Source organism: Centropristis striata, chromosome 10 (genome assembly GCF_030273125.1).
Source record: "Centropristis striata isolate RG_2023a ecotype Rhode Island chromosome 10, C.striata_1.0, whole genome shotgun sequence".
NCBI classification, from domain to species: Eukaryota; Metazoa; Chordata; class Actinopteri; order Perciformes; family Serranidae; genus Centropristis; species Centropristis striata.
The window spans coordinates 29248472-29271277 of NC_081526.1; the positions used below are offsets into that span (position 1 = coordinate 29248472).

General features: G+C 38.5%; 1 protein-coding gene across 1 annotated transcript in view; it reads left to right on the forward strand.

Moving 5' to 3' along the window:
- Nucleotides 1-14911, forward strand: part of ramp1 (receptor activity modifying protein 1) — an 80396-nt gene extending 65485 nt beyond the window's left edge. Inside the window, exon 3 of the mRNA XM_059343567.1 lies at nt 11361-14911. Coding sequence (XP_059199550.1) covers nt 11361-11616 — 256 coding nt within the window. The 3' untranslated portion in view covers nt 11617-14911. The remainder of the gene's footprint in view (nt 1-11360) is intronic.
- The last annotated feature ends 7895 nt before the right edge of the window (nt 14912-22806 follow it).

The following is a 22806-nucleotide window of genomic DNA, read 5'->3' on the forward strand; positions in this document are numbered from 1 at the left end:
GACACAACCAGTGGAGTCGCCCCATGGTAGCCATTAAAAAGAACACACTCATTGGCTTCACATTTCAGACCCAAAGGCTACATCCACTTCTTTTACTCTGTTACTAAAATATGTTCAGTAAAATTGTTGTTCATAATTGTGCTCTTGATACAAAATTGACAAAATATTATTTTTCAAATAAACACATGGGTGAAATTGTAAACAAATTGTCTAACATATTAATACTGTCAACCATGGGAAAGTAAGGTCTATGTGTTGAACAATTATTCATTCCTAATCAAACATTTTATTTCTAAAATATTCCAAATCCAGCATTGTTTATATCCATGTTTATTTAGCTAGTAGTCTTCTTTTTTCTAGAGGTCAAAAACTCCACAGGGAACCTTTGATATGCAGTAAACAGTCTACAGCTTTCAGCTCACCGCCCTTCATGTTTAATGTTGGAAGTAAGTTTTAAAAGAAAAAACTTTGGGTGATTTAACTGCTGTTCGAGGCAGACATTACTCTGAGACTCTGAAACCTAAAATACAGCAGTGGTGTAGTTGTTTTCACATTGCAGCTATACGAGCTTGCTAAAGAACTATACATGACTATGTCCAGAAACCATCAGCTAAGTGAGCTCTCCCAATACTTGGTTTAAGACAGGTTCTCCCATCCTTTCGTATCCTCTTTTTTTTTTTCAGAATCTTGGAAAATACTTAAAAAGTGTCTGAACTTTTGAGAGTTTTTTCAACTGACTCTTCATAAGGTCATCTGCCCAAATGTCAACCTGGCCTCCTCCTCTTTCCATTTCCTACTGCAGCTCTTATTATTTATTAACATTGTCTTTCCTTTTCCATTCTCATTATCAGTGGTGGTAGACAGTGGCGGACTCGGGGCCTCATGCCTCCATGGTTGAAAAAAGTGCGCTAAAGTGCCCGGTGAAAACGAGAGGAAGTGCCTTATTGGCTGCCCTTTACACGTGCAAAAAATGATTTGGTGCCCCTTCATACAATGAATTATGATGATGTGCCCTCTAGTGCAAGAAAATTTGATAACGTGCCTTAATCAGTGCCCTTCTAGTGCCCTTTTTCCTGTCTTGGTGCCTCCGTGGTTGAAAAAGCACGCAAAAGTGCCCTCTAGAGTGGTGAAAATGAGAGAAAGTGCCTTATTGGCTGCCCTTTACACATGAAAAAACTTATTGATTGCCCTCTAGGGTGCCCCTTTAAACAATAAATTATGATGATGTGCCCTCTAGAGATTCTATAATACCATATCACCCAACTTGGAATAATGTTATGTGAGATGTTTGCTCTCATTTAGCTCTCAAAGTGCACAAAATAGATGCATTTTACTTAAAAATGTACAAATTTTCTCCCGGAGGGGCATGCCCCCGGACCCCCTAGATGGTTTGGTTCGATACTTTTAATTGTCAGTACCATATCATTAATTACTTTGATCTGGATCTCATTTTAACTTAATGCTAATGTTTCATCATACATGATGCATCACAACTTTTTGTGTGCTGGTGGGGCCCCATGTTGTGCAGAATGGGCCCTTTTTATTTTTTCGCCCCCGCCTTCTAACAGTCTGAGTCTGCCACTGGTGGTAGAAGTATTCAGATACCTTATTTAAGTAAATGTAATAATACCACACTGTGAAATTACTCCACTACGAATAAAAGTCCTGCATTTAAAACTTACTTAAGTAAAACTACATAAGTATCAGCATCTAAAAAGTACTTGTGATGCAAAATGGACCCTCTCAGATTGTTTCAAAATATATTATTGTATAATTATTCTTGGTGCATTTATATAAGCAGTGTTTCACTGCTCATTTAAATGACTTAATATACTGTTATGAGGTTTAATTTATACATGCATAATAATTTTAAAATTTTATTTTTTTATAAAAAATAAATCTTGACCTGAAAAGTAACTAAAGCCGTCAGTAGTGAAGTAAAAAGTAAAATATTTGCCTCTAAAATGTAGTGGGTAGAAGTTAAATATGTGGAAATACTCAAGTAAAGTACAAGTAACTCAAAATTGTACTTGCAGTACAGTACTTGGGTAAATGTACTTAGTTACATTCCACCACTGCTGACTATAGGCTGCCAGAACTTCTTGTTATTGGTCCGAAAATCCAAACCATACAAATTTTTTTGAATCTCAATGTTTTGGACTGCAGCAGCAGTAGGTCGGCATCTGTAAATACTTGGTCTTAAAGGACAGACAGAGCAAACATTTACACACACACATACACACACACATTTATAAACTAACGCAGACTGATGGAAGTAAACTATACCCCGGTATAAACACACACAATGTTCTCAAACACAAATACACATACAGTTCACATGCATTTATTTGCTCAAACATAAGCGCATGACTGTAAAAAGGAACATCGACACACCGAGCTCCATCTGTTCACCTCCTGATATTGACTGATTTATAACATAGATACAGAAGGAGAGGGAAAAATGTGAGAACAAATATTAACATAGACAGGACCATGTGTTTGTGTGTATTTTGGGGGCCATCATTTGAAAGAAGCCTCTTTCAAACTTTTCACTTTTGCTCACATATAAGAGTTGCACACACATGCAGCCACACACTCGGATGTTCAGTCTCCCCAGAGACGTGGGAGGTTAGCAGAATAACAGAGTAGAAAGACAAAGAAGAACATTTTGTCTGATGTGCTCAGTGGTGACAGTTTGGCCTGTTTTCTGGATTTCTTTGTTTCAAAGGGAGGAATGTCTCCCTTTCTGCTCTGAGGTGATCTCTCCAAGCAGCGTGACAGAAACTGTCAGTAAATGCAAGTGATGAAGAGTTGACCAAAATACTGTAATGAGATTAAGGTGATGACACTTGGTGGCATATTACAGGACCGGGAAGATGAACAATCACACAAGGTCATGTTTAGAAATGTAGAACCGGAACAAGATGAGAATAGATATGAATCTTTGTGAGATATGACAATAGTCTCTATTCTTCAATACATTCATATGTAGGTTTTTTTTCCCGTTTTCAGCTCCGGCTACATTCCTTTGAAGCTTCTTGACCCATTTTTCTCAGAGATCCCTTTCTTATCTTATCAGATGTTCTCCTCCGTTATAATGGACCAAAGAATGGTGACAGTATCACTGTTCGATCCAGATGAACTGCAGTGTTCTGTATCTTATCTACATCATATTTGGATAGTCCTTATTGGTGACGAGCTGACATCTTAGGGTGCTTTTACAACCCAAAGTTTAGTCAGTTTCTAAGTTAACCCTGGTGTGGTTTGATTGCACTGTGAATGTAATCCAACCCAATTACAGGAAATTAACCGAAACGCAGTGTATTGTGGGCTACCTGTGTGGGCATTTTATTAGATGTACAAAGAGCGACAGATGCAACAGGACTGGGAGAGGACTGACTTGGACTTCTGCAAAAGTCTGATGTTTGATTGACATCTTGGAAGAACACAACCTGAAGAACACAAAAACAATGACTTTTATAAAATCAGCAGAGGAGAGAGGATCCGTGCGCATGATAGATCAGTGCAGAGTCAAGGTAATATTTACAATTTTTCATTTATTTTTTGACATTTTTTTCATTTTTGGGTTGTGAAAGCGCCCTTAGACACCTTGGTTTTTAGACGTCTCTGAAATAGAAGTGATTGTCACCCAATCACAGAAAAAAAGTAATTCCTGCACTTTTTTATCAATCGTCAGGTGGTCAAAAATTGGTACATTTTGCACCAAATCTGTGTAACAAATGGTATCAACCCCAAAAATTGCTGTGCGATAGGTGATCATTGCAACTTGAGCTGCATCTCAAATTAATCTTCAGATCCCCAGCTTTCAGATGATTTACATCAATTCTATGTTGCATCTTCTTTTGACCTGCTAGCTCCCCCTAAAGCTCCCCTGCCACTCCCCCAAAAAACAAGGAGGGGTGAAGTATAAAAGGTAAACAAAAACAAAAGAGAGAAATGACTAGATTGAAAGAGAAAATTATTTCCAAGTTTCCCATGTTGACAACAGCAGATTGTAATGACACAAATTGTTCTCATTAAAACCTGAACAAGCAATGATCAGCATCAGGCTTCATTACCATCCTACTTTTAATTAAGAAAAGGTAGATATACAGTATTAATGAGATGCTCAAGCAGGGCCAGACTGGCTTAATGAATCAGACGGAGGATCTAGCGTCAGGCCTCCACACATTCACCCCACACCACGTACACAGTGACCATCTTGTTTGTTGTTTTTGTCACTAACAAGTCTTTTAGTTTCATTCAAATGAAAACGGTTTCACAAATCTTAACAAAGTGTCTTCAATTAAAAGAGCTTAGGTTAATTAAAGTAAGAAAATAGGCTCCGTGGTCATATACGTGGTTCGTATAGGACAGTGATGCTGCAAACGTGATGATGGGTAATAGAATATGATGTATCTCTGTAAAATCAAACTACAGAACAGTATATAAAGGAGTCGAAAGGAGCACAGTATAGCAATATAATGCAAAATACACATTACTGCAGCAGAAATAATCCATAAAACACATAATAACATAATACATAAATGAGTAAAACACTCATAGGGAACATTTTACTAACTTTAAGTACATTTTGCTCATAGTAGTTACATGCTTTGACTTCAGTTAGGTTTTGAATGCAGGAATTTTAGGACTTTACATCTTACACAGTGATTATTTCCATGCAAATGTAGCTGTAGTTGCAGTTTTATTCCTGCTGCTCGCACTAAACTGTGAAAATATGCTTTTTATGTTACAAAGTAATCTACCAGTAAAGTGTCCTTGAAGAATTTTGCAGCTAAAGTTGAAACTGATTCAACTTTTTCGCCGGAACCCCCTGTGTCCATCCCCCCACGCAGGGTTACAGTCGGTCTGACCGGCACAGCATGACCCCAGAGATGTTTGCCACTCTGATGGTAATTTCAGAGAGAGGTTTAACACTGCTAAATATGAACTGCTCCTAAATATAATATGACTCAGGGGTTGTCAGAGGGGCAATAGCAAACAAAACACCAATGCAAGACTTTAAGTGGGTCTCCCAAATGACATTTCCCATTTTAGACTTCTCATAAAAATATGACATATTAAAAGCAAGCAGAGTATAGAAGGTGACAGCATGATATTAGACCATATAAAAAAAACACATTTCAAAACTAGCTGAAAGGTTTCTCACTCCTCCACTATAGCTCAAGCTTTGAGGCTGAGAAGAGATTTTGTCCCTAATATGTGTGTGTGTGTGTGTGTGTGTGTGTGTGCTTGTATATCTAACAAACTGGGGGCAGGAACACATTTTTAACCAACAGTTAGGACATTTTTGCGAAGTGAGGACATTTCACCTGTTTGAGGGTTAAGACCTGTTTTTAAGGTTACAATAGGTTTAGGTTAGGGTTAGGGAGTCCAAATGAATGGAAGTCAATGCAATTTCATTGTGTGTGTGTGTGTGTGTGTGTTTATTTTACATCTAAAATGTTCAAAACTGCATTTGGATCTGCTCCAAAAACTCTCTTGTTCCTTTGCCAAGTCCTAACTTTCAACAGAAACACACCCTACTTGTTATTAATTGGATGCTACATAAAATCATTATTTCTATCATGCATTTTGCAATATTCACTGAATAAGTCACCATCTATCTTCATACCTGTCCACCTGACACACCTGGCCTTGTGAGAATTCGTCAGTGGAATACAGGAACAGTCATGACTCATTCCTGGAGTCACTGGAGCAGCTTTACTCTGTGTTGCTTTTATTTATTCATTGTCCAGGTTTTATTTATTCACACTGTGCTCTTCAGTCAACAGATCAAACTACGTAAAACAGCATGGCCCTGCCGAATTCAGCTCCATCTGTCAGTCATCTTTCACATATGGGATATTATCATAAATAAATAGTCCATTAGGCAGCCCGTCTCTCACTCTGCATCCATCATACATGTCTGAATCTCTTTATTTCCATATCCCTATCTGACTAGCTGTTTCTACCTATACATTATGAGGTGATTTTCTGTTCACACAGTTTCTGTGAAAATTCATATTTACACCTTAAGATACTAACCTAAAAATTGTATCTGAAGATACACTTTTCAAATGTTCACAGGTTCCAAACATCATTTCACAGCTCCATCTCTTTAACATCCCTTTTTAACTCCCATATAGCGTACTTCATCTCCCACACACTTGTTGAAAATTTAAAAAAAACAAAATTGAAAAACACTTGACGTGAGAGTGGGCACACAGTCACGCACAGCCTTGACCATGCATGCAGACTGACAACTCTGCTGGCAAACAGCCGAACAACACTAGAAAACATGTGTAAGACAGTAACAGACAGCTAGATATATCTATTCTGCTTCTTTTAAACCACTTGTGTATGTGTAGTCCTGTCCATGAAATTCACAAGTGTGAATAGGTCTATACAAAGGGGGGGACCACAAGTTACATAACACTTGGGAAAGAATGCACTGTCACATTTAGAGGATCCTGCTTGTAGCAGAGATTTATAGTTCCTGATAAACACTGAAACACCGTCTGAGATGATTTCTCTCCCAAGCACTGCTGAGTCTGAACTGTGTTTTAAATGTTGTTTTACAGAATGTAATATTAAAATATCTACAACAAATTTGTTGCTCTAATGACTCCAGGAGCATTTCCTAAATAAGTGCCCCTACCGTTGGCAGGAGATCAACACTTCCCCATATCTAAAAGTAACAAGTAGACACATGTTTAATGTTGTAGTGTTTGGTTAAAACCGCCTGTGTCATTATAAGATAGTCTGAGTTACACATGTAATATAAAGAGCGCAAAAGTCCGTTCAAGGTGGGTGGTTTACACCAGTAAACATTTCCTGTGAACATGGACATTTATTTTGAAAATACACTGTATGTGACATGCTGAAACTGGCATACCATCCCTGTCACGTCCAATACTGACACTAGAAGGCTACCTGAGTGTACATATGTGACGCAAAAAGGCACTGACCAAATCTGATGAGTTGGGAGTGAGAATGTATTGCACCTGACTTCCTGTCTTGCTCTTGTCCTACTAACTAAGGCTATGCTGAGGACATCCATGATGACCCTTTGGTGAAAGAGTAAATATGCCTAATTTTTAATAAACCAAACCAAATATGGCCACTCTTTTCCTTTTCTTGCAGTGAGATTCACCAGTACTCTATTTCTTTTCAGATCCACCTCCCTACTTGGTGTTGAATGCTATAACCTTTAAAGCAGAAATGTAAAGTAGAAGAGATCTAAAGTGATTTTAAATGCGAACCGGAGCAAGAAACTCTGCAACTGTTTAGAAAAGTCACCCTGATGTGAAGCTTCACCGCCTCTTAGTCTAAATAACATGAGCCTTTTATGTAAACCTTCTCTTCTCCATCCTGAGATTCAAACTGACATGGCTAATCCAATCTGGAATGCACAACTCAGGCAATGCTGCTCATTATTGTTATTATTATTATTATTATTATCTGAGCAGACTAGTTGGGTGATCTGTCATATATCCATTAGGGCTAACATAAGCATCCAGTGTGGAACTGGACTGAGTAAGTGTCATACTTTGTTAAGTCCTGTGATGTAAGTAGAAGGCTTCAGTCTTAAATGCATTTTTTAAGCCCAACTTTCAAATGTGACCATTTAAATGAATTTATGCAGTGCAAATCTGTGATGTTTCTGCACCTAGAGCAACCAGCAGTAACCCTGTTATCACTCTGCAATTGTTGCTGTTTAATGACTGACAGAGAAAACTATTCTCCGTCCACGTATAAAAAATGGCTGTGTAAGTTATCTGTGAATGCATATTATTACAACTATTGTTGGGTGGCAACCTCTGGTAGCTGTGGTAATTATGACTGGAGCAAAAGTAGAAAGTCAGTTGACGGAGTGCTACAAAGTCTGCAACGGAAGAAAGTCAGGGTTATCGGAAGCTTCAAACAAACACAGGACTTTCACTGTGTGCAAGAAATGACGTCTTCATGTATTTTCCTACATCACCTCCTATTTTGGATGCCTATACATAACCAAGAAGTTCCATTTTTGCAATGTTAACCATGTGAGTGTGAAGTGGTCATATCATAATGTTAAAAACAAAAGTCACAAATGTCATTTTCAGAGTCATGACCTATTCTAGCCTTTAGATATGAGGACAAGTTGGCCTTATGGAGTCTCCATTATATGTGTGAAACTTGTATTACACTGTGAAAGAGACCATTGGCCCTACGTCTTTACACTACAAGACACTTTTAATCCTTAAGTTGCACCCCTTTTGTATACACTTAAAGCAGCTGTTCTCAACCTTGGGGTCGGGACCCCAATTGGGGTCGCGAGATGATTTCTGGGGGTCGCCAAATCATTTTGGAAGTCAGCTCTGTCTCCACTGTGTTAAAGTGTTCATGTGTTAATGTGTTTTAGTCTTTTTGGTCACTTAATGTCTTTTTTTGGGGTCATTTTGTGGGTTTTTTTTAGTCATTTTGTGTCTTTTTTGGTCATTTTGTGTCTTTTTTTGGTCATTTGTGCCTTTTTTTTTGTCATTTTGTGTCTTTTTTTGGTCATTTTGTGTCTTTTTTGGTCATTTTGTTTATTTTTTGGGTGATCTGAACTGTGCGTGTGAGATTCTGTTCAGTGAGCGGGGGTCACGGACAACAGGGATTTGTAAAATTGGGGGTCGCGACTCAAAAAGGTTGAGAACTACTGAAGGACTATCTGTCATAATACACTTGGTCATGGTGGATTTGGAAGCCAACATGACTTGAAATGGTACAAAGAAAATGTATAAATACATTATTGGCAATACATACATAATACATAAAAGCATGTTCTTCCTACCTGAAAAAGACTCCTACACACAATTACCATGTGGCCTCACAGAGACATAGTGATGGGTAACACCATAGTGGGTGAATAGTTAAAAACACATGAGCGCAGTACAGCATGAACGACAAGTTAACATAGAGCCGAATCTCATATATAGGACATTTCCTGAAAAAAAATCACATTAGTTGGAGCAAGAGTGACTGCAGGTTGATTCATTCTCTGTTTAAAAAGACAGCATGATTAAAAGGAAATAGTTACGAATAGAGATTTAACAGTAAACTACATTCAGCACACACACAGACACAATGTCGCTCTTGTAGAAGCTACACACCGTCAGGTTTAATCCAACCTTAGCTACATGAGGTGAGCCAGTAACCAACTACATCTCTTTGTGTACACCACCCCTGCCAAGACTCCGCTGTGACTTCTTTCAGTCGGTGACTCATTAACATCCCCAGAAACCTCAGTGCTCATTAGACCAGCAGCAGGACCTGAATTCTTTTTTATTCTCCTCTACAACTGATATGTAAAACTGCAAGAAAAAAGCAGAGGAAGGGAGTACACACCCAGATAAAGTGAACTTGTCACCTGGAGCAACCACAGTGCTCTGCAGTACTGGGCCCAAGCCAAGCAGCCCTGAGCTGTTTACATCTACAAAACTTCCACAAAGAAAGCCTCCGTGTTGAGATGCAGCATCAAAAGCTGTTAGAATATGAAACAAAGATATTCAATCTGAGCCATGCAGATCACAGAGGACTAGCAGAGCAGTATTCTACACTTGAGACAATGTTTGGATATTAAATGCATTGCATTGTATTATACATTGCACTGACTGACTTTTATATTAGCAGTGGATTAGTTATGACCCATATTCTGCAGTTCCTCTCAAGTTTGCCGTGCATTTTAGCATATGGTCCCCAACTTCAATGTAGTGATTCACCCCCACTATTCTCACATTTCTTGTTTCCACTGTACACTACCTGCCCATTTAGCAACTGGTTGGTGAACATGGTGGAGCACTCAGCAGCTAAACATATATTCCTCAGGGGGGTTGGAGGAGTCCAAAACAGAGCTAAAAGAAGGGTAAATATTGGATTTGATTTAGTTTGAGTTTAAAAGATACGTAAGTAGGCAAACAATTTCTTGCTACATAAGCCAAAACTGTTTCAAAAAAAGATGTTTTTTTGTATCCTAGTGGACAAAAATATATCAGTGTAACTTTAGAATATAAATTTGTAAGAAGTTTGATTATTAATTAAAGTTTAAAAATAACATTAGCAGGAGTAACTAATTGTACTGTAGTTAAACCAGTTATTGTTGTAGTTCCTCATGGAGTGGGATGAATAATCAGCAACTAATTTGTATTTTCTCCCTTTTTAAGAGTTGAACTCAACCATAATGTACTTCCCTTAATATTAACTATAATACAGCGAACACTGAATTACACTGAAACTTAAACCTATTCGCCTGTTCATATAAATCTGTGTGTTTTCTGATAAAATCTGTAAAACCACTGAGCCATAGATATAAACAGCTATATGTAGGAAACAGTTGGGGGACTGCCTGGCAAAGCCATTTTAAGTTTTTGTGTGTTGCTTCTGGAAGTGTGAACTTTTGCCTGAACCATATACTGTATGTGTTATGAGCTTAATTTGTGCTGTGACAGTGCCCTCTGTGTGCTCAGTCATAATCATGGGTCATTACCTCAATTATGATGAAGATCGACCTACCATGGAGAAACAACCCACACATACATACACACACACACACACACACACACACACTAGTACACAACAGAGAGTACAACCCCTCCCTGTCTTGTTTTTCCTTAGTGTCTCTAACAGTGAAGCATGAGTGTTTTGCATCTGAGCCACCTGGGCAATCTGGTACAAGAGTCTTCTCATACTCTATCTCCTGGCTACACGACTACACAAAATGTATCACTTAATCAAACAAGAGGTTTTTCTTGTTTTGTTAAAAATAAATATTTTTTTATCTAAATGCCTATTTCTTACATCCAGTCTTCAAGTGTGTAACCTGTCTTCCTTCCATCCCAGAGAGATTAAATTCCTGTTGCCATACATGATTTATCCTATAGAAGATTCAATGTGTTAAAAAATGTCAACACTTAATTTAGTAGTCCCAGATAGCTTAGCATGTAGCCCATGAATTTAAGTAGCCAATGGTTACACACTCCTCTGTTTTTTGAACCACCAAACCCAATCCTCTCCGCTACGCAGACTTTCTCGCTCTCAAGCTCTTACCTAACTTCCGGTGGACTTGCTGTGGACATCTAATATTGCCATGGTTGGTTGTCATTGGAGTTGGTTAAAAGCCTGTTGCGTCTCATGCAGATGCTTGAGAATACTTTGCTTGTTGGTATCAGAAACCAAGGGTTGTAACGGATTGTTGGTATCTGATGAGAATGGTCTGTGTGAGAACAGAGTTGGACAGGCATGACAATAGTATCTAATGAGAATTGGAGTTGGTTAACGTCCAGCTGATCTTTACAGTCTAACTTTTTATCCTCTTCTTCTTTACCAACATGCAGGCTCTACGGTGAGCTGACAAACTGCACGTTCCTAGTGGCGCTGAAGATGGAGTGCTTCTGGCCCAACAGGCTGGTGGATGAGTTCTTCATCCGAGTCCACAGGCACTACTTCCATGACTGCTCGATGTCTGGGCGGCTTCTCAAGGACCCACCCAATCGCATCCTGGGTCCTTTCATTGTAGTGCCCATCCTGGTCACCCTCCTGATGACGGCCCTGGTGGTGTGGAGGAGCAAACGTAGCGAAGGGATTGTGTAGTGAAGGGATGAAGGGGGACAAGCATCACAAAAACTCAAGACAAGAGGTACTTTTTGTCCCTAAGGTTGTGTCATCTTCACCCTCAGTGACCAAAGGATCTCTTTTTCTGAGTGTTTTGGGAAAGTGTTTCTACAGGACCGGAATGTCTTCATTATGGACCTGGAAGAGGAGCTGGACAAGAGAAACGTTAAACCAGATTCAACTTCAGTGATGCTTGAATCACCATTTTGAATCCTTTGCAGCAGCCATCTACTGTTACACCAACAGTGTGACATGGATTAAAACCATTTTATTGGTTTTCAGAGCAAAGAGGAGCTGAACTGCACACCTGATTCTGATGTGGACCACTATAGTGACTGGTGAAAAAATATTGTAAATATTGAAAATCACTTTATTGAAAGAAACTGCTTTAAGGAACTTTGGGGGTTGTGAAATGTTACAACTGATAAATGAATTTATCAATTATTTTTGGAGACCATGAAAATAACTGTTACCTACTACAGCAACACAGGAATGAAACACTCTTTAAACTATTGCTAGGCAACAAAAGGACAGTTACTCCGACTTCTGTTAGGGAACCCAGGTTTATCAGATTTTATATGTGTAGACATCAGGGTCCAAAATGTACTTTTTTGTCTATCTGCCAATGGCTGGTAATTTACCAGCTCAAATATTTTCAACTAGCCATAAAGCTACATAAAATACAAAGTCATTAAAAACGCCAAATCTCTCCCTGCCCCCTTACCTGTGAATCGCCACTTCTATGAAGATTTTCTTGCAATCTACTTCCACCATGCTCTTGACTTTTTAAGATTAATCTCCTCCAGCATTCTGACGCGACATACTTGAAGGACACCGGTGGACTAAAGGGGGGGGAAACATGATGAAGTGGCCAACATGCAAAAAAAAAAAAAAGTTCTTCACACTGGTGCCCTTTTTACTTTTTCTCCACCTGAGTCCGCCATCATTGTAGTAAATGCAAATTTCTCCTCTGTGGTACCCGACCAAAACCACTATGGTAATCAAGCTAGATATAGTGAGTGTAACCATAGTGACACTAGACAACAGCAGGCAATTATGCGCTGCCTTTCATGCTGCCTCCAGTTTGCAGAATGGATACAAAACAAAACAATTAACAGCCTATTTCAGGAACCTATGGCGGCTGACCTCATTTATTTAATCCGCCAATGTAGATTTTTAATCGTATTTAACAGGCAGGTGCTAATTTTGGACCCTGGTACACATATGCTGTAAATACATGGAGTATGTACAATATGTATCCGTTGGTGGATTGTCAGAATGTCTTTGTAACACAATCAAGGCAACCAACCATAGAATGCTAAATTAATTATGTTTCCATGTCATGCACAAATACCTGATTTTCACAGATGTGCGTATTACTTGAAATACGTAGACGAATCTGGGGAAGTACCGGAAGTAATCAAGTCGCCATTACTGTGGAGGCGTCTCCCTTTAACATGCAATGAATTAATGCAAATGTGCTAGGAAGTGTACAATTTTCTAGTTCTACCTTTAAGTGCAATATTACATTTGACAACGATATCCAGGAGTCATTTAACCATGTTCGTCTACATGGTGAAACAACAAGTACCGTTAGCTAAGTTAACACTGCTTAGCTAGCTAACGTTAGTGGGCTAACACAGTTTAGTGGCTGCAGTTGTCCCAGAGAATGAATTACATCAACGAACTGTGGCTTTATTGTAGCTTTAGTTGCACTTACTAGGGCAACAAAATGACCACAAAGTCAACATCATTTGGCATTAAAAACAGAATGCGTAAAATCTTGTATGGAGTTTTGGTGAGTTACCGTGTTATTTGGTGAATCTCAGCAGAATGCGTCCATGTTTGCGCATAGTGATGGCAGCCAGTGAAAATACAAAGAAAACAGGTAGGTGTCCTTGTCAAAGCCTTTAGTTTTACTGAAATCCATCTTAAATAAATTATGTTAGCCTACTCATCTCTTTTTATCATCTATTCCAACCAATTTACTGCAAGCAACCATGAACGCATTTGGCTGAAGTCACTGCTTTAAGTCAAAAGCCTAACTGTCATTTGGCAGTCAATAATATTTAGATTTTGTGCCAATGTTTGCCATCAATTCGCTGAGAAATCAACCTACCCATGCTGCTGTCACTGAGCTGGCAGCAGCAGACACGAGTTGCCACCACAGTAATGGCGTGCCGCTATGGCTGAACACACAAAGCAGTCACTGGATTCATCTATACTCTCTATCATGCAGATGGCTTATGGTCATAATGTCAAGCTATAGTGGGAGTAGAATCTGTCTGTTTTTAGTTTTCATTTCCTTTCCTCTGCTCAGACATACCCTCAATCCCTTGACATATCTACCGCTGAATCTCTCCTCTGAAAGGCAAACAAAGACATGTTCCCATTGCATAATGCAAACGGATCCAGCTGGAAAAATGCAGGAGATAATGATGTCAAGCGCTAAAGCTTGGCAGATGTGTAGTATAGGTGAGAGACAGCATTACGCGGGGGTTGAGGCCCCAATTTGGATGGGCTGTGATGATGTCCTGTTCTACAGCTTCCATCCTCTATCACCAAGGAAACTAAAATAAAGAAATGCCAGCAAACACACAGGCGGAAGTGGCTGACAGTAAAGAATTTGAAGGCCAACATACACAGGAGAACAGAAGTTCGGGGACTGTGGACAGTTAATTAACCAAAAATTCTCACGTTCTTTTGATTTCGCTCCCTCAAACCCTTCTGTTATTCACATTGGTTGCCGTTAAGCCACTAAACCAACAATTACATTATTGATTGCCTCCCATTTAGGCAGTGAACATGTTTTAAGAATGAAAATGAGAACAAAGAGTAGAAAATTCACAGTGGAAAAAAATCACAACGCTAACTACAGAGGGAACATAAAGCAATGGATTAGCCAACGCACATCTCTGCTGAACATCGCCTAAAGCACAGTTTCTGTATCATGGACCATATTGATTTATGATCTCCCTGTGTGGTAGAGTGTGCTGTGTGATCTCTTTCCTCATTGATATTTTTGAATGCTCTCTGTCTTTTATAGATTCATTGACCTGTAACCTGCCTGTCAGCAAAACACACTTTAAAGCACACCCACACTTCCTCAACATGATCTTACTTTGTACTTTGTGCCAAAAGCTCTTGGAAAACAGAGAGAAACGTTTGCGATGAAATGTCTAATTTTCTGTTGGAGTGACTTCTAATGATTGAATTTTAAAGTCTATGATCGCGAAGAAAAGTTGAATAAAACGTCTGATTAATGTGTCTGATACACTTGGGATTGGCACTTGTGTTTCTTATGAGTTAAGAGGGCGGTACAGAAAGCTTTCGCTTACTATGTGTTAAATATGAATGATGACAATAATGTAAGCGTGGCTAAGGGCACACCACTGAGTCATAATGAATGCACTGAGTTCAAGCCCCCGTGTCATTTGCTGAAGTGTGAAAATTGGAAAGAGGAAAAACTATATTTAGTAGTGTTAGTATAAAAATACAAAGGCCTTCTGTTTAATTCACAAAGCTTCATGACCTAGAAATTATAGTCATATGAAGGAATTACGTTATATTACTTTCCCAGTTCTACATTGTTGCATTGGGGAATAGCACTGTTGCCAAGCCAGAGAAAAGGTAAATGAAGTTGCCGTAATCATACAGCATTTAATCTTGCACTAAATTTAGCCTTTGTCTTGGTGCTATCGGAGGGAAAGTCGGCGTGACTCCCAAACCACAGGTAAGTTTAGCTGAGAAGTCAATAAGAGCACATCTTATTAGGTGAAAGGAAAACTTATAGATGTCCATTTGAGACAACTACAAGTCAAGTGTCAAGTATTTCAAGATAATTCCAAGTAAAGTGCCATGTCATGAAAAATAACAATAATAATTCATGTTTAGGGTGACCATATTTTCAAAGTCCTAAACAGGGACCCTCAAGTGTACGTTTAAGCATGCGTACTTTAATGTGCATACACAGGAACCATGGAGTTTTTCATTAGGGCATGATAATGTATATGTCATTAGTGAAAACATACATTAATATAATTATTGGGGGTGTTACACTTCTAAATCTATGATATGGTTAGGCTTTTGATTTGGTTACGATTAAATTCAGTTTTCAATTGAAACTTTTTTTCATCACTGAAGGTTATGCGATTGTGACACAATCAGTCTTGATTCATAAAGATTAATAGATCACTGGTTTTAGGCCCTTACAAATGATATTTACATTTTCAAATTCTTCTTAAGAAGACGAGTTACAAGGCATCAAGTGTGATATAACCACCATATTTTGGGAAATGTGACCACCGTATTTTGGGTCTTTTACATAATTCACCCATGATGAAAAATCAATAACTTAATTCACCAAACAAACTATTAAACAAAGGTGCACCTGAATACACCATGAAGTTCCTGTCAGCACTGTTTCTTCTTCAGGCATGCTCAACGGATAATTCGCTAGTGATTGTAAAAACAGCATTTTACAGGTATTTGTTGAGACTCTGGAAGCCCAGCTCAAAACCAGGCCTTTCCCAGACAAATGGGGATGTCTGGTCACCATAGTCAAGTCATTGAAGACCCAGGTGAAGTCTCAAGTCAATTATGCTAAGTTTTTTTTTGCAATAAAAATAAGGTTTGTTGTTCTTTACCACTGCTAGCAAGCTAACTGGAATCATATACAAAACACAAAATATAAACAAAAGTTATATAAACACCAAGTAGAAGATGTGATACTGAAAATCATGCTTTAAAATTTACCAAAATAATACAGATACAGAGGGTTTGCTCTCAGCCATAACCTTTACCACCTACGCTCACTCTAATTTTATTAAAGATTGGACTCCCCCAAGTGAATTAAATGGATGAGAAAATCAACCTGAGGAGATTCAGATGCTGAAACCATGACTGCAAGGGCAGCAGATATTGTGACAGCAACAATTATGCACCAAACTGTTAATTACTGTATAATAACCAAGGACAGTGAGTGGGTTGGGGTCAGAGAGATCGGGCACCAACATGCAAAAAGTCAAAATTTGCCCTGAAGTAGTTTTTACTTGTTTTGTTTTTCAGATGGAGCGCAGTACAACTGTGAAACAAGTGATGTTACTAGGTAGACTAGATTTTTTTTTTTCTGTAAAACTACAGAGGCTTTATTGATAGAAATTATACAATGCATATATTATGTGTTAATGTTGAGACTATAAACAAAAAGGCTGAGTGGGAATGCTGATGGGGAAGATTGCTGGAGTCATGCTGGAAGCAGAGTGTGGTAAGGGAGCAACGGAACATGGTTCTGCAGCTTCTATGGACATAATGCAGAAAAGGATATTAAAGGAGGAGCATAAGAAGAGAAAATAAGAGAGAGACCCAGCAAAAGGACACAGGCCAAGTAAGTCTCAGACTGGCTTTTATCATTTGTGAAATAAAAAGCTGCAAAACAGACGCTAAGCTGGTCTTCTTGCTGGTGGACAAGTAAGTAATATTATCTGGCTTTATATGTCTTGTGTTGTTGTAATTGGTTGTAATTTGGCTGTTTTAGTGAAGTTATTGACCTTTTTTTCGATCATAAGTGTAAAATAACGAAAATAACAATGAATAACTGTTCATATTTAGAATCAAACCAAACTAAATCAAACTCTAGCTTTCGGGGAACTAAATTATAAAATATATCAAGTCTTTGTGTTGTTGCTTTATACAAGTCATTGCATTTATTCATGGTTATATAGCACATAACCATCTTCCTCAGCTCCCACAGTTCCAATTAGATCTTAAGTTTATTTTACATCAGCTTCTTCGCCCTTTCATATGTCTAAGCTCTTCTGAAAGGTATGGTGATGTATGGTAATCCTTCTCAGTTAATGAATACCTGCACACCATTAGCTACATTTCTTTTCTAAAGTGTCTTTACATGATTTTCAGCAGTCACTAATGTGTGAGCTGCAGAAAAACTTGAGTGCCCTAAAACATACCTTTTCCAAATTAAATTATTTCTGTCTTATTATCGGCAAAGCATTCATTTGCATCCAAAGAATGATCTGACATCACCCAATTAGATCTTTTTCGAAGCTTAACAAAATAGAGTCATCCCATTTTACCACACAACTTATCAACCCTGTCTATTTAGGTCACTCTCAGTGACACTATCTCTATTTCTTAGCAATTATTCGTGGTCCCCTTTATGTTTTAATCACTCTGGTAATTACTTTTTTCAAAGCTGAAAACTTAAGCAAAATGTTAATGACCCCATTTACTTACCATTGGATATAAAATGTGCAGACCTAAAAGAGGAAAACACTTTGTTAATGGTTGAATATACATTTAGTTAACAGATGAGTAGAAAAGCTTCTATCTATCCATCCATCCATCCATCCATCCATCCATCCACCCATCCATCATCTTTAACCGGGCAGACACATAGAGACAGACAAACATTCACGCTATCATTCACTCCTACGGGCAATTTAGAGTCACCAATTAAACCTAAGCTGCATGTTTTTGGACTGTGGGAGGAAGCTACAGGACCCGGAGAGAACCCACTCTGACACGGGGAGAACATGTAAACTCACACAGAAGAGCCGCAGCCCGGAGTCAAAACCGGTGACCCTCCTGCTGTGAGGCAAGAGTGCTAACCATTACATCTACTGTACATGATGTTTTAATATTAACTGCAGTATAAGATGACATCATGTGCTTAAGCAATGGTTTTATTCAGTATATGAATTGTTAAGATTACCCTATTAGTCCCACAATGGAGAAATTCAAACTCTCCATTTAACCTATCCTTTTGAAACACCAGTGAACACACCATGCTTAGGAGCAGTGGGCAGCACATTACTGCCCCCGGGGAGCTGTGTGGGGGGGTAGGTGCCTTGCTTAAGGGCACCTCAGTCCTTGACCTGTCAGTCCCTCCGGTAATAAGCACAATTCTTCACCTCTAGGCCACGGACTGCCGTAATGATTTGGTTTCTGTTTACTGCTGTCTTATTTTAAATAGAAGTACAAGCCAGTGTTCTCTTCATCACCTCTGCAGCCAGGGGAATCTGTGTCCCTCTGGAGAAAAAAGCAACTGCCTCAGAGCTTGAAACTGACCTGATCAAAGTGTTTACTGTGGTTTGGAAGATTAGATGGCACTGCCTGATTGTAGCGAGGACACCCACAAACACACGTTGGTTCGCTGTCTTTTTAGAAGAGGAACTGAAACACAGAGATACACGGTATGCTTGGGCCTGTACCAGCCACCACACTGACAACACACCGAGGGCTGTTTTCAGATGTAATGTTTTATCTGGATTAATTGTGTCTGTCTTTGAAGAATAATCCGCATATCACTAACCTCCCGTTTTATGTGTTTTCCCTGCTCACAGTCACTCTGTTGCTACTGTGCAGTAGGTCTGTTTATATCGGGGCATAGAAAGTAAACTGAAGCTCCTCTTTGGAGAAGTATACAACCTGCCTGACAAGTGGCCCACGGTCAAAAGAGGGTAAGGGAAAGAAGGTAAGTATCCTTTCTCTCCCTATCCTTTTATCATTCTAAAGTTGTCTGTTTTTTATGACATCATCAAAAGTTATTATTATATGTTTTTTACCAGTTTGAAATATAGACTTGATACAACACAGCTCATTTAGCAGCTGTTCTGAGGCTTTCAACGCACATATATCACATGATCTTCATCAGCAAATTGAGTTGCCAGATATCAGATATTATGGAATTGGAAGTGTTCAAACTTTCATTTTTCTTAAGAACGTCCTATCTTGGCTCAAACGTTGAGGTTCAAAGTTAGAATACAGTGAGAATACAGTTTTGTAGGTTTTTTGACGCATATTACAGGATCTTCATCAACTTATTTTAGTGATGAATCATTTAATATTGATATGAACTGCTTTTACAGAGCTGAATATATGTGTGTTGTGACACTTCAACAACAATGATCATGTAAGTTTATTGAAGGTCACATTGTGCATTATGGTCTATTAACATCTTGGATGCAATTTGTATTCAACTGTATTCATCTTGCCAACCATCCTACCAACTGATGTTCTTTTTTTAACTTCTTAAGTGTCCTTGTTCTATTCTGTGTTTTTTTCTATTGTTGTTTTTATTTATGCTACCTCAGTATTTTATTCTATTGTATTTTATTCCAAATTTCCCTTCGGGGATGAATAAAGTAATCTATCTATCAATTTGAGACATAGCATGTGGTGCCATGAATGTGTGATGTATCAAAGAAAATAGTAAAACGTACACGAGTGCAGTTCAAGGGGCAACCTGCTGGTCTGACAAGTGGTAATGTCCAAATCAAACTTTATGAACCATTAGCTGTAGTTGTTGACCCCACTAGATAGTGCTCTAGGTTTAAAGAACCAAGCTCAATGAATGGCAATTCACTGTGCTTTCAGCCAATTGTCTAACAGAGAGCCATCTTGTAGGCTCAGCAAATAAAGACGATGCTTCATGAAGCTTCATTTGGCCATCACTACTGAAAAGTTAGCCAATGGGGAAAAGCCTTGAAACTCTATTCTTTCTAATGGCCAGCAGGGGGCATCTCCACTGATTGTAGTTGTACTAAAGGACACGTAAAGGAGTCTGCTTTTTATTTTGCATTATGGAAGCACCTTCTATCCACCCTGTCCTCCTCCCCTGTCGGACTTTGTCTCTCTTTATACTACATCAACTGACTTCCAAAGCACCTGAACTGAGCATGTAACATTGCTGCCGATGGGTTTAAATTGGAGTTCCTTGAAAGCCAGGGCCGCGACAAAAGCGTCAGTATTTGAGAACCTGGGAATAAGAATGGTTTGTATGCAGGTTGTAAGCATGTGGGTAGAAGTGTGGGTCTAAGGTGTGTGTGTGTGTGTATGTGTGTGTGTCTGAATGTACTAAACCTTCTATATTCAATGGCCTATATAACGACACATTTCCAGGATAGTGAATATGGAGGCTCATGAAGAACCAGGAGGACTGCCTTTTACCACACAAACACTTGCAGTCTCTTTTGATCACCTGTATGCATAAATGGGTGGGGGAAACGGAAAAAATGGAAAAGGTCTATGGAAAACATCGATTTTGTATTTTTGTGCTGATGTCTGTTTGCAAATGCCTTTTCCAATGAAAATAAAAAAATACCAAAAAAAAAAAAAGAATGGTTTGTGTATACTATGTAATTTCTTGTCAGATTTGTTTGTTTGCAGATGTGGATGATTGCAGCCATGACAATGTGAGAATTTGGTCACAAAGCATGAAATCAGCAGTTGATGTCTCCAACAGCATAAAAAAGATCCTCCTTGATGACAATAAGATAAAATATCGCTGTGTGAGGCTGGAGATAAAGAGAATGCTGGAGACTTTTAAAAAAGACAGATTGGCGGAAGTTGTGGAGGAACACGACACATTTAAGTGCCTGACGTCAGAAAGTGCTCCCACTCGCCCCATCCTGATGTCCCCACAGGTTAATAACAGACGCCATAATGGCATACACAGATGTCCACTGTTAATGTAAATACAAGTTATTTTCTGTGCTCTGTATGTGTGTCAGAATTCAATTCCTCCTGTTCCCAAGTGCCCCTGGTGTATTTCTGTCTTTTTCACAATTTCCCAGCGGAACCTCAAGCAACATTTCAATCTGCCAACAGGCTGTCTGGGAGATGAGATCCCCTCAGCAACTGCCCAAAAAAGTAGATGAACTGGAGTTTTCTGGTGGCTCAATGATAAATACAAAGCATCTCCTGCTGCGCTTGTGAAATTGTGGTTTCAAATCAGTGAGTTGATTTGCTCCACATTCCAATCATTTCCATGTCAGCCTGGTCTACATCATGAAAAATAATAAGGAAAAGACAAATAACCAAGCACATATTGTATATAGCAGGGCGTCTGTGAGTCATAGAGTGCCAATTTATCTTTTCAGTCACATTAAGCAGTTTCATAAGTCCAGTCTGATAGTCCGCCCATAAAGCAGAGACACACAGGGAGGGAAACAGAAAGACAAGCTCTAACTAAAAATACATCGGAAAAAAGTAACCAAAATATCATTTAAGAATGATTTAATTCATTTATTTGACGTGAGTTGTCGAGAGGTGGGGAGTATTTCACATGTAGACTTTAACCCTTCGGAGTTTAGGGCTATTTTGACTCCTTTTCATTCTGCCTGTCTAAACCACTCGTCGTTTTTTTCTCAACAACCTCACCTATATGACCTGATCATTTTTCATTTTGACTTACTGGATCAACATTTTGAACACAAAAAACACACAAAAAAGGACAAAAAACACACATAAAAAAGACATAAATACACAAAAAACATAAAAACGCACACCGAAAACACATATTTTTTTTAAAACCACACAAAAAATTACAAAGAACACACATAAAAAACCTACAAAAAAATGACAAAAACACAAAATAAAACACACAACAAAAAACAAAAAAACATAAAAATACACAAAAATCACAAAAAAACATTAAAGATTACATTAAACATAAAAGATTACATTAAAATGCTGAATGCACACTGCAGAATTTGAAAATAGGGAAACATTGAAAAAAGGGAAAATAACACTTTACACTTGTGGTTTTTTTTTTTTTTTTACCTTTGCTGAAAAAGAGTTGACGGCATTAAATTGGACGTGGAAACTTCTGGAAAAGCCAGAAGTTTAGAGGGAAGCTGACAGCAGGGCTCCATGCTGCTTTGTTTTTACGTTGTGACGTCATGAAGAAGTCGTGCTCCGGCGCTTTCTTGGACTCAAGAGGGTTAATGTGACCTCACTGCCCTGTATTCTCCAGTATGGTAGACAGTTTTTTAGGTTTGATAGCAATGAAATGACTGGCTCACTGAGGTCATAGAAAAATCTGATTCACTGAGCTGAAAGATGTTGGAGTTGGAGGCAGACAGGAAAAGGACAAGAGAAAAACAAATCTATATCTGTGAATACTGCAAAGAAATGTAGCAATGCAACAGCAAAGGCATACAAGAAAAAGACTGATGGTTTTTAAAAATCATACAACACTGTGTATTAGTCAGTATAAATCACTCATCAATGCCTTATTCTGTATGACCGAATTCAACAGCAATTAGGACATTCACGTAAAGTTTTTTTTCAAAAAATGTCCTAATTACTGCTTATTGATAAGTAAGGATATTGATTTATTTAGATTAATAACAATCGTATTATTCTTAT